Raw genomic sequence first — 16,532 nt, forward strand, 5'->3', positions numbered from 1 at the left:
CAGCTGAGGCAAAATCCTGCAGATCAGATGCAGATCTGATGCTACCATGAGCACCTCTTCGAGAATAATTATTGTAGGCTATTGTAACTAATATGTAGCATTTTCTGCTGTGGCTCCTGCCCTTTGGAACATCATGACCGCTGAGGTGAGATCTGACCTTCCATAAGGCCAGAGGTGGTATTCTCCAGTTCTGGAAAACTGATAGTGAAAATTTTGAGTAGTTCGGAGAACTGGCAAATACCACTGCTGACTGGAGATTTTACAATATCCTTCTCCTGCCATGCCCACCAAGCCACGCCCACAGAACCAGTAGTTAAAAAAATTTGAATCCCACCACTGCTTAAGGCCCTGAAGGTCTTGCTCTAACAGTTGGCCTCAGGCCCTGACAGAGGTGCATCAGTCTGGAGGTGGCTCTCTAATTAAGAGAAGAATCCATTTCTCTCTGTATGCATCTTGTTCCCTTTTTCCTCATCTTTCAATTATAAATTATTTTCATTATTATTGTTATTTATTGATTTAATATTTACTGGCTTTTAATGTTTGTAAACTGCCCATTGCAGTTTATAGACGTTAAAAGCCAGTAAACATTAAACGGGGATTTGTTCGTAACCGTGCACGGTGTGGTATGCTGGCTCAGGAGGAAACGAGACAGTTTAGAGTGCCAGTCCTCTTGGCCAAACCGGGCCAGAGCCTCCTTAGCTGATCTGACTGCCCTCTCCGCCAGCCCGTTGCTCGAAGGGTGAAAGGGGGCCGTGAGGACGTGTCTGATGCCCAGATTGGTGACATACCTGCTAAATTCACTTGAAGTGAACTGGGGGCCGTTGTCGGAGACCAGGGTGTCAGGAAGTCCATGAGTCATGAAAAAACGAGTCAGTGCTTTGGCAACTGCTTGAGTGGTGGTCGTCGGAAGTAATGCCACATCGATCCACTAAGAAGGTCTTGCCTTGCATTGGCCCGGCTAGGTCGATGTGAAGCCTTGACCATGGGGCATTGGCACTTTCCCACCTGGTGGGAGTGGCGGCTGGCGGGGCTGCCCTGGATTCCTGACAGGGACGACACGAGCTTACCCACTTGGCGATCTGGTAGTCCATGCCTGGCCACCAGACGTAACTGCGAGCCAACGCCTTCATCCGCACGATGCCTGGGTGGCCCTCGTACAGCACCTTCAGGATGGGAGTGCGAAGGGTGGTTGGGATGACGACTCTGGTACCCCACAACAGGCATCCCTGCAGCTTGGATAGCTCCTGCTGGCGAGTTTTAAATGGGGTGAAATCAACTGAATAGTTAGTTTCCGGCCACCCTCCCCTCCCACCCAGTCCAGAACCTGGGCGATTGTTTTGTCCGCTTTTGAATGGGCAGCGATGTCATCGGCAGTCACTGGCAGTTTGAGCTCGTTGATCTCGAAAATAGCATGTCGGGAGCTGGGTCCTCGACTGGTGCTGGCAAGGGGCAGTGGCTGAGGGCATCTGCATGGCTCAGATTTTCCCAGGACGATAGACCAGTTTGTGCGAGTAAGCCGCCAGGAACAAGGTCCATCTGGTCATCCTGGGGGACAACACCTGGGGGTTTGCTTGTCCCGGATAACAGGCCCAGAAGAGGCTTGTGGTCTGTTACTAGTTCGAAATGGTATCCGAACAGAAATTGTGGAATTTTTGACTGCTGCTACTGCAGCCAGGGCCTCCTTATCAATTTGGCGTAATTACGCTCAGTCGCCGAGAGGGTTCGTGAAAAGAAGGCAATTGGAGCTTGAGCCATTGGGAAGTCTGTGGCTTAAGACAGCTCCTATCCCAAAAGGGATGCGTCTGCAGCAAGTATGAGGGGAGGCGCTGGTCAAATTGAATTAAGACAGCCTCAGAGGTGAGTAGGGACTTTACTGCTTCAATGCATGGTTTTCCTTATGTCCCCAATGCCATGGTGAGTTTTTATCTAAAAGCCTGTGCAGTGGTTCCGCGACTGAGGCTTTGTGTGGGAGGAACGAAGCATAGAAGTTCAATAAACCCAGGAAGGCTTGCAACTCGGCTTTGTTGGTGGGTGTGGGCGCCTCATGGATTGCCTTGACTTTAGATTCCACCGGGTGGATGCCTGAGGTGTCTAGCCTGTATCCTAGAAAGTCCACCTGTCTAGTGGCGATGGCACACTTCTCCCGTTTTAGTTTGAGGCCATGCTGCCTGAACTTCTCTAACACTGCTCTGACCCTCTGGATGAGCTGGGGTCTGTCTCTGGCTGAGACCAAAATGTCATCTAAGTATGGCACTACACCCGGGAGGCCTTGGAGTATTCGCTCCATCAGCGATTGAAAAATACCTGGGGCTACACTTACGCCAAACTGGAGACGTTTACACCTGAATGCTCCTCTGTGTGTTACTATTGTCTGCAAGTCAGCTGTTTGATTGTCAACAGGAAACTGTTGGTATGCTTGTGACATGTCCAGTTTGGCGAAAATGTTGCCGGGTTCGAATGTGTGCAATAGGTGCTGAATAACTGGAACAGGATATGCGCTAACCTGTAAATAACGGTTTATTGATGTCTTGTAATCAGCACAAATTCTCAAATTACCGTCTTTTTTAAGTGGGGTGACTATGGGGGTCTCCCATTTGGCGAAATCAGTGGGTTCAATCACCCCCTGTTCGAGGAGTTTGTCTAGTTCCGCGTCCGATTTAGGGCGGATGGCGAATGGTACCCTACGTGGTTTTAGGCGGATGGGAGTTGCCTGGGGGTCTACTGAGAAGGAAATGGGCGTGCCATTATAACAGCCTAACTCGCTACTAAAAACGTCAGCGTAGTCTGAGAATAAGGAGTCAGTATCGGAAGTTGAGACAGCATGGACCCCCGTTACACTAAGGCCAAGAGAGGGGAACCAATCCAACCCCAAAAGACTAGGGAGGGCACCGTTAACAACCACCAAAGGCAGATGGCCTTTAAAGGTTTTGAATTGGACTAGGAACTTGCCTTTCCCGAGGACATGGATGTTCTTTCCTTGGTAGTCTCTCAGGGTGAGGCTGCACCTTTGTAGTTGCTTCCTAGCCAGCCTGGGCTGGGTCTCCTTAAGCGTGTCCCAGGAGATGATTGAGAGCGCTGACCCCATGTCCACCTCCATGCGGCAGGGTTTACCTTCTAAGGAGACAGAAAGTGTTATTTTATTGGGGGTATGAAACGTGTGATTAGTGTGGTAGCAAGTATAGCAGCTCTCTACTTGCCTTTGGGAACCAGGAGAAGAAGGAGATTTTTGTGGAAAAACGCGCGCTGCCTGGCAGACTCTTGCGAGGTGGCCTTTCTTGTGACAGATGTGGCAGCTGGCGTTTTTGAACCTGCAAGATGCCCGGGCATGGGAACCTCCACAGGTCAGGCACAGAAGGGTCTGTTTCGGGCCGCTGTTGTTTCTCTGCCTGGCTCCTACCTGCGACTGTCTCACCGGCTTGAGGCGATGGATGTCAGAGTATTCAGTAGGGTCATCTTCGCTCACCACTTCTTCAGAGTGTATGGAGGAAGTGCTGGGCTTGGGTGTAGTGCCCTGGATCTCAGCTGCGGACTGGGCTGAGAGTTCAGCAGCTAAAGCTTCCTCAACGGCCTGGGGCAGGTTTAAATCTTTCCTGGCCAACAGCCGTCTTTGGAGCCTAAGATCTCTTACCCCACAGACGAGTTGATCGAGCAGCATGTCATCCAGATAGTTTTTAAACTCACAGTGAAGAGCTGCTGTCCTCAGGGCGGCCATGTATTGGTTGATGGTTTCCCCCTCGGCTTGCTTCCTCATTCTGAATGCAAAACGTCTAGCGATCTGGGATGGTTTCGGTGAATAGTGGTTGGAAAGTGTTTCCAACAGCTCAGACCATGGAACGTTCTTGATCTCTCGAGGTGCCAATAGTGCTGTAGCGGTATCGTAGACTGCAGCCCCGCAGTAGCTGAGGAAGTAGGATTTCTTCCTCTGCTCTGTAGCATCAGCCAATCCGATGGCATCGATAAAGTGGTTGAAGCGATTCCTGTACGAATCCCATTTTTCTTCATCAGGTTTGAATGGTGGGAATGCCGAATTGACATTCATTATGGATCACTCAGTCTCTTGGCAGACTGGTTTGTCTCACTGGGTGTGCGTGGCCCTGTCTTATTGCTAACCGGGAGCGTTGGCGGCTGTGGCTGCAGCGCCCTTAACTTGCTCAGTGACTCCAGCCTCGAGGAGGCAGTTCGTATTTCGCGCTCTCTGCGAGCGTTTGGCGGCTGTGGCTACAGCGCCGTAACTGACAGTAGTTCAAATTTCGCGCTCCCTAGAGAGCGTTGGTGACTGTGGGCTACAGTGCCGAACTTCGCTTGAGTGGCTGAATTCAAACGACAGCGATTTGAATTTGGCGCTCCTTTGCGAGCGCGGGTGGCTGCAGCTTCAGCGCCCGACTTTCACTAGCTGTAGCATTCTAACTCGAGCGGCTACAACGCTCGTGACTTTCTCTCTGGGGCGGCAGCAATCTGAGCCTGAGCTCCTTGTGAGCGATACGGCTGTGATTCAGCGCTTGTTATTCCATGACTTCAGCTCTCTTTGAGTGCTTCTGGCTAGCCTTCCGATCCCACCTTCGTCGCCAGTGTTGTGGATCGAGGTAATGAGAGGCTTAGACCAGAGCATAAGTGGAACAAGCTTTATTCAGGGAATAAAGGGTCGTCGCGTCTGCTTACTAACAGGCAGACCTGGCTAGCGTACGACGACTGGCTCAGCCCAACAGCCGGCTTTTATAGCCGACTGTCAAACGGAGCCAGCCAATGGGAGCTGCTCGTGCTCCCGCTTAAAGAACGGACCTGGTTGGAAACCCCAACCGGTCCCCAAGACATAACAGGTGGCATTTGCCACTGGCAAGATTGGCAAAAATGTTTACAATATGTCCGCCAAATGTTGGAAGTGTAATCAGACCCTAGGTACCTATTATCACATGTGGTGGACTTGTATGAAAGCAAGAAAATATTGGATGAAAATACACACATCTTGGAAAAGATGAATAAGTAACATATAGATTTGAAACCAGAAATATTTTTGTTAGGCATAAAGCCAGAAGGATATGATAAAGGGAGTCTATATTTAGTTTTGCATGTATTTACAGCTGCAAGAATTATATTTGCACAATATTGCAAAAATGAGAACACTCCATTCGATGAAGACATAATTTGGAAAATACAAGACTGTTCAGAGATTGATAGATTAACACTAAAAATAAAGGACAAAGAAGACACAGAATATTATTTAACATGGAATTGATTTTACAAGTGGTTGGAGATAAGAGGTAGAAATTAGGTGAAGAAAGATTATTATGTAAGAATTGAATACAAAGAGGGTTGATAATTATAAGCATATTGATATAACTAACAGAACCATAAGTAAGCTTTTACAAAGAAATTTAGTTAAAATGATTCTGTTACACTATCATTATTATTATTAGTATAGATGTTGATATTTCTGTTTGTTTTTCCCTTTGCCTTTTCAGTGATATGCCTTGACAATACATTGTATTCAAAATGTTTATGAATAAAAATAAAACATATAAATGATGATGATGATGATGTTTGTAAACTGCCCAGAGTTGCCTCTAAGCTAGATGGGCGGCCTACAAGTTTGATAGATAAATAAATAAACAGGCTGCTGGGGTACTCCTAAGTACAATTCAAAGTGCTGGTCATTACTACAACAGCCTACATCAGTGGCCCCCAACCTTTTTTGTACCACGGCCCGGTACCGGCATCACAAAATGATCCACGGCCCGGTACCGGCATCAGCACACATGACCAAGGCAAGGCGAGCCGAGCGACCGGCCAGCCAGCCAGCCATCCCCCGCTTCTCCCCGCCACCTTCAACTCCTCCTTTGTACCTTCTCGCGGTGGATCTTAATCTCCTCCTGAGTAATGCGAGACTCCACCGCCATCGGGACAGCTCTTCGTTCGAAGCCGCCTCCCCTTCGACAAAACTAAGGCACGAGGATTCCTTCAGCACCCAAACGCCGCTTTCCATCCAACCAACGACCGACAAGCTCACCTGGAAGCACTTTCTCAAGCGCCGTCGAAACAAGATGGTGGCGCCCAAGCAAAGTAGGCGGCCCAGTACAAAATGATCCATGGACCAGTACCGGTCCGGGGCCCGGTGGTTGGGGACCCCTGGCCTACATGGTTCAGAGCCTGTGTATCTACCACATCAATTTTCACTGGTAGCTTGCAGTTGTCCAGCTGGGAGATCTTCACTTCCCATAAAGGGTTATGGGAGAAATTATGAAAGTGGGCCTTCTCCATTGGAGCTCTCTCTTATTCTAGAACTGTTTGCCATCTGAAGGAGAGCTACCCCTTTCTCTTATGGGCTTCTGAAGATTTGTACCTGGCTATTTTAGAAGGATTCCAGAATGATTGGTATTGGTGCCGCTGATAAATTTTTACAGTCAGCATGCCTTTCTATTGATATTTTCATTGTTTATATTGTTCCCTGGTTTAGAGTCTTTTAAACTGAAGCAGTATGTAAAATATGTAAATCAATAAATAGAGCTAGAGATTTCAAAAACACACTCATTGCAAGACACACTTAATATTTTCTATTGAAGTGTATTGGACTAGGGATTGTCAAACAAATTTAGAAATAATCTAAACGAGTGTTTCTCAATGTAAGAAAGTTTAAGATGGTAATAGAACTCCCAGAATTCCTCAACTCCCAGAATTCCTCACGTAGCACAGCTGGAGAATTTTAGGAATTGGACCCCACATGTTTTAATTGGTCAAAGTTGAGAAACACTGATCTAAACCATGTCTTTGTATAACAGGCAACAACATTGTTTTAAAAAGTTGCAGATTAGAAAACAGAATAAGAAATGTTGGGTCATTACAAAATCCAGTTAGATTATTATTTCTGCAAAAGCAATCACAGTATCTATCCATATAAACAATAAATGTGATAAATATTCTTATCCAAATATTCATCTGGGATTCACCAGAGATTTGGGATTCTCTGCATGTTATTAAAATGCTGCACAACTTGTCCTCTTATATTCTTTTTAAAATCTTTAAATACTTTCTCTCTTCAGTTTCTCGCTGGCTTTCCATCTTACTTTCCCTATTTCTAATTCAACTTCATTACCTAAGAAAGCTTATGCCACTTTGTAATTTTAAAAAAGCCTTCTAAAAGTGCCATTGAATATGTTCTTTTTCTTTCAAATAAAAAGGATTTAGAGATCCCAAGCAACACATTCAAAGCTGACCAATAGATGTTTTTCAAATGAGAATGTTTCTGCATGGAAACTGGTCTGTCATTTCTCTTTCTTTGTTCTCTAAGCTAGGCCTCTTCTAACTGTTCAGTCAGATACTGTAATATGAAAGGGGGGAGAGGGAAGGAGGGGAAGAGAATCTGCAGCAAAGGAAGATCTGGAAAGCCAGCCAGCCTGCCTGCCTGCCTGCCTGCCTACCTACCTATTTCTATATTGAATTTATTTGCTGGTCATCTCACTACAAGGTGACTCTGGATGGCATACAATGTTAAAACAAATAAAATGATATAGAAACATGTATAGTTGATAATTTGTATATTCATAGTATACTGTAAATATACAAATTATCAACTATAACTAAAAATTGGTAGGGAGAGAGTAGAATGAGCAGGAGGATTATTAATCTATTAACCTATCAACCACCCCCAATGTAAAACCCTTCCATTGGAGCCTCAAGCCAACTGGCACAGCCAGGTCTTCAAGCTCTTGTGGGAGGTTGGGAGGGCAGGAGCGATGTCAGAGAAGGCTTTTCTCCTGGATCCCACCAGCCAGAATTCCCTGGCTAACAGGGCTTGTAGCATGCTTCATCTGCTGCCACAATCCCAGTGGGTTGAGATGATTCCTCAAGTAACCTGGACCCATACCATGAAGGGCTTTAAAGACGATAACCTTGAGTTGGATCTGGAGACAAATTGGCAACCAACGCAGCTCTGGGAACAGTTGTCACACTCTTAGGACCCAAATGCTGTCCACGCTGCTACAGAGTGTACCAGCTGTAGCTTCTGAATGCTCTTCAAGAGAGCCCCATATAGATATTTTACAGCACATGCTTTCCAGGAGAAAAAGTACTGATGTCAACATAGGCAGGCATTTGAGTTTGTGATTTAAAAATCATTCCCAGTCCATTATCTGAAATTGACAAGTAATGAGGGCTAGGCATTATCTGAAATGGACCCATAATGAGGCCAGAAAATAATCCTGACAGGAGAACTTGGATCAGATATGAAATGGGCCAGTAAACTCTTCTTCCTTTAGAAGGTCTTCCATGTACTTCCACTTACTAGAATATTTCTGAGTTTAATGCAGGCATACCAATTTGTAACTGCAAAACATCTGGACAACCATTAAAGAGCAAGGAGTTTTCTATAACTCTGTGATGTGGTCATCTGGAACTTTCTAGCCCATATACCTAGCCTAGTGCCTATTTCAAGTGAGAAACAATCGGGTGGATGCAAAGTGAAGGAGCAGAAGAGATAAAGTAGGGTGAATCACAAAGGAAGACAAAACAGCAGCAAACGAGAGATCAAGGATAAGAATCTCTGAGTTCCTTGCCTACATTTCAGATAATCCCCTATGTAATCCCCACATAGGATTGGGTAAATTCCTCATCTAAATTTCCTAAGAGTCACTACCAATCTCTACACACTGCCAAAGATCTAACTCTACCCACAGCAGCTTCTAGGTCAGTGCTGGCAAACCTTTTCGACATCAAGTGCCAAAACAAGAGTACATGCACGCACGGGGGATCACCAGAAACTGGAAGAACAGCTCCTCGACATGCACGTGGGGGAAGACTGGAAACCGGAAGAGCAGCTCCCCGGTATGCATGCATGCACCAGGAAGCTAAGCTTCCGGTTTCCAGCATGTGCATACGCATCGGCCAGCTGGTCTTTGCACGTGCATGCATGCTAAAAACCAAAAGACCAGGTGGCTGGAGTGCATGCACATGCCAGAAACAGGCATGCACATGCACATTCAGGAGCTGCTCTTACAGTTTCTAGTGCTCCTGCGTGTGTGAAGACCAACTGGCTGGCGTGCGTGTACACACCGGAACCAGGAAGGGCAACAGGCGACAGTTGGCATTCCTAGAGAGATGGCTCTGCATGCCACTTCCGGCATGTTTGCCATAGGTTTGCCATCATGGTTCTAGGTTCTCTCACTTCCCTTTTTTTAACACTGCCATCTTGCTCTATTTTGCAGAAGATTAGGGTAGCTCCACTTAGGCATGTAATTCAACTTGGAGAGAGATAATTCAAAGTTGGAGAAAATTTCTAAATTCTTTGCTGGAACACCCTCATCCTCCAGTTTTCTATGAATTCTGAGCAATTCTGTAGTTTATAAATGTGTACGTTGGCCCTTGGTGTCTGGGATTTTATATTTGAGTTACGTTTTATATTTAATCCATGACATTTTTACTGTTTACATCTCATATAAAATCAAAATACAATTTGTACAAGACAAAAAAGTCATAAATCTTAAATAAGCATACTGATTTAGAGAGGTTGGTGGTATACATTGAATTTGCATTTAATGCTGGATCCCTTATCGTTCTGATTTATAGATAGAACGATGCCATGTATACTGTTTGGGAATGTCAGTCTAATTATTTTGACAGCATGTAATGAACTAGGTAATTCTAAAAAGTGTACTTCAGGAAGAAAATGTTTGCATGAAAGAAGGGTTGCATTTTAAGTTGATACCTATTTTGTTCAAATAGTTCAAATTATTTGATTTCAAATAACCTTTGGCAACTGAAGCTTTTCCTCAAAACATTGCAATAGAGTTCACACTACACTCTACTACTACACAATTTAAATCTTTTAGTTTTTTAATATCTGGCCATATACTAAGTCTATATGTTAAATTCAATAATTTAATCAAGTAGTAATATCAAAATTTGGCTTCCACCATGTAAAGATGTATTTTTCTATCGCATTTTTATCCTGCCTTCAATTACTTTATAAATAATTCAAGGCAGAAAATATACATAATACTCTTTCCTTCTTCTGTTTTCCCCACAACAACAACTCTGTGAGGTGGGTTGGGCTGAGAAAGAGTGAGTGGCTCAAAGTCACCCAGTCGGCTTTCATGCCTAAAATGGGATTAGAACTCACAGTCTCCTGATTTCTAGGCCAAATCTTAATAAAGACAGCCCTGTCCCCAAATAGAATCTCCTAGCTTCATAATATTTTGATTTGCTATCTTTATGGATGTGAGGAGCTGTAAGAAAAGCCTTCTTACATAGGAGTTAGATAGTAGGAACAAAGGAATCCTTTCATAAAAGACCCATCTAAAAAACAATGCCTTTTTCCTACTAGTAATCTAATTCTACTAATGATGGTCCAGAATACCAGAATTCAGCTCAATAAAGAAGACTTCATTAGGATTCCAAATAAATATTGCCAAGGCTGGCAACCAAGGTCTTCTGAGAAGCTGTACATTACAGAAATGGAAGTGGGATCAAAGCAATGAATTCCCCATTCAAGACAGGATCCCAGCATTTACTCAAGGACTTGAGGCTTGCTGGGCTTTGTGTTGGATAAAGGAGACAGGAAGTCTCAGAGCAAAACTTGGTCAGAGATCCTTGTTTTAAAGGCCAGCAATTCCATGCAACGACCCACTGAGCCAGAATGCTGAGTCCAATGTCAAAAATCAGTGCAGCCTTACAGGAGTGAGGGAAAGGGAGAAGGATTTTTCCCCCTAATCACACAGAGGTTGGGATTAGAGTTCTTCTTTTGGTCCCTGAGATAAAGCAGAGAGGAGTCTATTACATTTTTATATTTTCATTTATGTGTCAGTCTTGTGTTAAATTTATGGGTGCGATAAAACTCTTGTATTTGGAGCCTGCCAGAGCTTTGCCTTTATTGTCATGGTTTATCTGCAGTAGAAAATAACTGTTTCCCTCTCTGCTCCACAGATCAAATTGGCACCAACAGTCCTCCCTCCCCACCCCGACTTTTCTCAAGATGATATGAAGGGGTGAACTTCAAAGCAACTGAGGCAGTCCAAGAAGAAGCATATCCATGTAAGCAGAATACCTTCCTCTTACTGTTAGCTAAACATCTTGCTTTTTTATCTTGTAAAGTTTATGGCTCAACTCAACTCAAGTCATTGTCATAATTGCCTTTTTTGATTGCTAATCTTTTTGGAAAGCAGATTTATGAATGGCCCAATGTGATTCTTTGCATAGAACCTATTAGACCACTTCCTTAAGCCATCCAAACAAGCTTTGTCCATGAAAATACAACCACACTAATTAAATTTTGTACGTTTGCCAAGCTATGGACTCAATTATTGTTGGCTTGGATGATAAGAAATATATCGTGTACATAGACAACACTCCACTAGTGGCCAGGTAGAGGTAGTAGTTGTATAAAACAGCTCAGCAAAAAAAAAAAAGGCCAGATTGGATCTAAATAATCATTTTGGCACACATGAAAACAAAACCAACTCTAACTATTTCCCGCAGTTTTAGTATAATTAAAGAATAGATATTCCCCTCCCTCCTTGACACAAGTCACATTGTCCAATTAGGTGTTCTGGCATCTCCCTGGAAACTCCTTTCAGTCTCTGGCCAGGACTGTTGAGATGACCTTGGTTCCCATGGGACAATCTGTTGTTCTTGTCTAGTCTGACATTCGAAACCTCCCTCCCCCCCACAGCATACTGTGTGGTAAACTGAGAAATGAAAAGACGGCTACGGCAGCCTAGATCCATTTCAAAGTTGACAGGTGCATCTAAAGCTTCTGCTTTTTGCCCATCTATTCGATTTTTAATCACCTTTCCAGATTGCTCATATGCAAAGCAGAAATCTTTTATTAATCCTTATTTCCTGCTTTGCAGTTTTCCTGTTGTTTGTGGAGAAGTAGGGGAGGATGGTGCACTGCTTTGGACTTCTCAGAAAAAAAGAATATTTAAACTAAATTTGATGATTTCAAAGGAAGATTAAGATTCTAGAATCACTGAATTACTGAAGACTATGCATTGATGTTTAAATTACAAGTTCTATACACAAAAGAACTCCACACCCCCTCTAAAAGGGTCAACCCTAACCCTAACTAAATGCTTCTTTTTAAAACTTCGTTTCATAGAAGCCAGAAGGCTCTTCCCTTCAAAATAAGATTATTCAGTTAGACTGGTTTCTAACGTTTATGAAAAAAATCATACTATTACAGTGTTTCTCAACTTTAATAACAGTAGCAATAGCACTTAGACTTATATACTGCTTCATAATGCTTTACAGCACTCTCTAAGCAATTTAGAAAGTCAGCAGATTGCCCCAAAAATCTGGGTCCTCATTTTACCAACCTCAGAAGGATGGAAGGCTGAGTCAATCTTGAACTCTGTCAGGATCAAATTCCTGGCAGTGGGCAGTTATCCTACAATACTGTATTCCAACCATGTCAAACTCACGGTGTCATGGCGTTGTCATGTGACATATCATGACTTTTTTCCCCTTCACTACACCAGGCATTGGCATGATCAGCACATGATGCATCTGGCCCATGGGCAGTGAATTTGACAACCCTGCTGTATTCTAATAGCTTGAAGATGTATGGACTTCAACTCTTAGAATTCCCCAGCTAGCAGTACTACTGCTGTACTATTGTACTACTGTACTACTAAGATGACAATGCCCAGGTACAAAATGTGGAAATCAGCAGACCTAAACATTTGCCAAGTATAAAAAGAACATTACAAAAAACTTGGTGGGAAGAGAATGGACAAATAAACATTTACATACTAAATTGTCATTGGATCCTATTTTTATAGATGATGGAGAATGGGATAGGAGAAGAAACTGAATTAAATAGCTGTAGTTCCCTTTGCTTCTGTTGTATTTTCAAGCTACTTCTATAATGTGTAAGTAAACTGTACAGTAAACTCACAAATTATATACAATAATAGCAATTATGTCATCAATGAAAATGATGATAAATAACTGAAATGTTTAAAATGACACCAACTTTGAACTATTCAGCAATATTGAAAGTGAAAACTCCATAAATTGCCAATAATGCAGTAACTTTACAAGTCATTAGTAAGAGTTGGGGCACAGAATTAAGGATACAAGTCTATGAAAATGTGTTGGTGTGAATGCAAAGAAGGAACGAGGCTTGCCATGCATTGCCAGACTCAAGGAAGGAAGTGGGGAAAGGAGTTGTTAGAGAGTGATAGTAACAATAGCAGGAGTGATGAATTCATGTGTGTTTGAGTCTACATTACGCATACTGCTCCCTCTCTGGCTTGTTTTAGAAATAATTTAATCGTACATTTTTGTTTCCTCTCTTAAAGTTTCTTGATTTTAAAATTGTCACCAGAAATTTTATAATTGTAACTGTGAATTTCCTCTTGATTATTTGTTATTCAATAAATTCCCATGCCATAAGACATGCAATAAAGCCCATACAGTGGTTATGTTGAATGTAGATTGTTTTACAGATCTCAGATGTGGATTCTGTTATTTACTTTGCATTTGATTTTGTTATACTTTGTCTATGTTTTAAGATTGTATTTTGTTCTTTTTGTAGTGTTTAATTTTTGTAAGAGTCACATATTTCCAATGAATAAACATAAAATAAAAAAATATTTAGCAAGAATATAGATAGAACTAAGAGGAAAGGGTACTTCAAAGCAAAAGTGGATGCACTTTGCTGTGCTTGCCCGCAATTCTTTAAAGAAAGTGCACCATTTTCAGGGCTCCCATAGTAGCCACTCAGTTCCATCTATCTATCTATCTATCTATCTATCTATCTATCTATCTATCTATCTATCTATCTATCTATCTATCTATCTATCTATCTATCCATCTCTCTCTCTCTCTCTCTCTCTCTCTCTCTCTCTCTCTCTCAGTTAAGGAAGCTTGATGGAGCTGGCAACAGGATGGAACCGTGAATCTGGAGCTTGTGCAAAGAATTGCTCAGTTGAAATACTGCCATGTAATCTCTGTTAAGAGTGATATGAAGTAGAACTTTTCAACAATGAAATGCCTACATAAATATCAAAAGAAAACATAAGCATAATAAATGGCATGTTTTTCAGGAGTCATCTGGAAACCTAAGCTTTCAGTCATAGTCAGTATACTTCCAATCCTTTAGAATTGTATGAAATTTCTGATTCAAGTAACTCAAGAGGTAATGACTGGGTCACTCAACATCATCATACACATACACAAATGTACATAGATATTTTAGGACCAATTCTGACCGGGCATCTGAATGTTAAAAATGTAAGACCCAGTTATTAATCACTTCCTGAAGCAGCCACCTGTCCTATTTTTAGTACAAAAACATAAAGAATTGCAAAATAATATGTTTTTCTATTTTAAAGGCATTCTCTATCATATGAACTCTCCAGCCCAAGACTTGTTTAAAAACAGATTATCATGAGATATAAAGAATGAAGTATTTACAGATAGTCTTTGACTTACAACCACAACTGGGACTGTAAACTTTGAGTTAAGTGATGCAGTCATTAAGCAGGGCATCGTGTGATTACAGCCAATCTTATGTTTTTCTAGGATTGTTAACTGAGTCACCATGTGATTGTGATTTGTAACCTTCCCTATCAGTTTCCCCTTTGACTTTGTTTGTTGGAAGTCAGCTGGGAATCTCACAATTGTGACCTCTTGTTCCCAGGATCCTGCAACCATTGTAAATGTGAGCCAGTTGGCAAATGTCCAAGTTGTGATCATGTGAAACTCACAGGGATTATGCACAGTTGTAAATGTGAAGACAGATCATAAGTCACTTTTTTCAGTACCGTTGTAACTTCGAATGGTTCTTAAATGAATAGATGTACCTCAAGGGCTAGTAAGTAGTTTCAAACTTTCTCCATGCAAATAAATTTAAAAAGAGGTATAATAACTGCACATTAAAAATAGAAAAATAGCCTCAGTTCCTTAGAGTTATGGAAAAGAAATAATGGTTATGATAATTTATATATTCAATTGCATTATCCACACTGAGAAATATTTTTCTTCCAAAAAATTATTAAAAAGATTATTCCAATCAGTCTATCCTTGATGTGTGAAAGCCATCATGGGCTCAGAACAGAACGTTCTTTTAAAAATGCTCAGAACTGAAATTGGCAAGTCTTAAGATCCTTTGTCAGATGTTTTGGCCTGACTAGAGAGATTGGAAATTATCTCAACACATCTGGAATCATCAGAACTGATAGGAGAACTCCATCATGTGGAGATCAAACCAAAGGCCTTCTCTGTTGATGAGTCCAATGCAATAAGATATTCTTAAGTGTGACATCCTTAAAGAGTTTGCATGACTCTGTCTGCCCCATAAGTGGTCTCCTGCTTGAGCCCTTATGGGGCAGACAGAGAGTCCATGCCTTGAAGACTTCCAAGGTCCCTTCCAACTCTGTTTTTCTATTATCCTGTTGTAGAAGCATGGCATTCAAGTCCATTTCATACAGTAACTGAATGAATGAAAACCCAGAACCTTTGAAAATGCTTATGCATATGCATAGCTACAATGATATACTCACAGCTTTCACAGCGATTTCCAGTATAGCCAGCCAAGCAGGCACATTTGTAATCACCAATTTTATCAACGAGGCAGGTTCCATCATGTAGACATGGAGATGAAGAACAACCTGAAAATGTACAAGACTTCTCAATTCCTTTCACCATCGTTTCTCTCTTTTACACTCCTTTCTGTCTTAGCGAGAGACATTTTAAGTGAGTATTTGGGAGCATGTGATAAAACACCAATATGTCCTGGCTTGAAGCTGTGAGACAGTGATGTTAAAAATGTTTCTACCTAACACCCATCCTCTGCCCCAATAATCCTTTTTGTGAATCAAATTTTGTTGCCCAACTGTTATCAAAAACAAGGTAAAAAAACCAAGATGTGATTGAGATCATTCCATGCTAAAACAAGTATTTTTAAAAATTGAAGCAGTTCCCAAGGGAGAAGCTTAGATCCACAATTTGTGTTTTTAAAGCCAACTTATCTTTGAATAACATATGTGATTAACTGTGTGTCACAACTGCAAAATAATCATTTATAGTTTTAGGAAGTTAGGAATAAAGCAGCATGGAAGAAGCCACAGAGGAGAACTCTACAACTGCATTTACATCAAAAGAGCCTATGGAGATCAAATAGAAGTAAAATGTCAATGAAGACATCTAGGAACACTGCAAGTTGTCTGAAAGAGTTTTTTAATGAAGGTGATGTAAAGCCAAAGTTTCAAAATGAAATGTGCCAGAGGAGACTAAAAGAATCGCACCCATTATTAAATGTACAGTATTGACACTTGTTATATTCATTATATAAGTACCGCTCTGAGTATCATCCTTCAAAGAATGTTTAATGATACATTTTTAAAAACTTAACACTTAGAACTGTTATCTTACAAAAGTTTTCCCCAAACTCCCAGTCAATACATCGAAGTTCATATGATCATGATCAGAAGTTCTCGAGTTGTATTCCAAACTCAGCTGAGGTGGGAAAGATAGTCTTGAAAACATCAGTTTCCTTTTGAGGAACTGTACGGGCTTTCAGTCCATCAATGTGGACCGAA

At 42.0% G+C, this 16,532-nt stretch overlaps 1 protein-coding gene across 4 annotated transcripts in view; it reads right to left on the reverse strand.

Moving 5' to 3' along the window:
• PAMR1 (peptidase domain containing associated with muscle regeneration 1) overlaps nucleotides 1-16,532 on the reverse strand; it is a 72,557-nt gene that overhangs the window by 28,688 nt on the left and 27,337 nt on the right. For all 4 annotated transcript variants that reach the window (XM_026704601.2, XM_087921368.1, XM_087921366.1 and 1 more), the window contains exon 6: nucleotides 15,495-15,602. In XM_026704601.2, coding sequence (XP_026560386.1) covers nucleotides 15,495-15,602 — 108 coding nt within the window. The remainder of the gene's footprint in view (nucleotides 1-15,494; nucleotides 15,603-16,532) is intronic.

The sequence above is a fragment of the Pseudonaja textilis genome, chromosome 1, assembly GCF_049901715.1.
Source record: "Pseudonaja textilis isolate UNSWEBS1 chromosome 1, rPseTex1.2, whole genome shotgun sequence".
Classification (NCBI taxonomy): domain Eukaryota; kingdom Metazoa; phylum Chordata; class Lepidosauria; order Squamata; family Elapidae; genus Pseudonaja; species Pseudonaja textilis.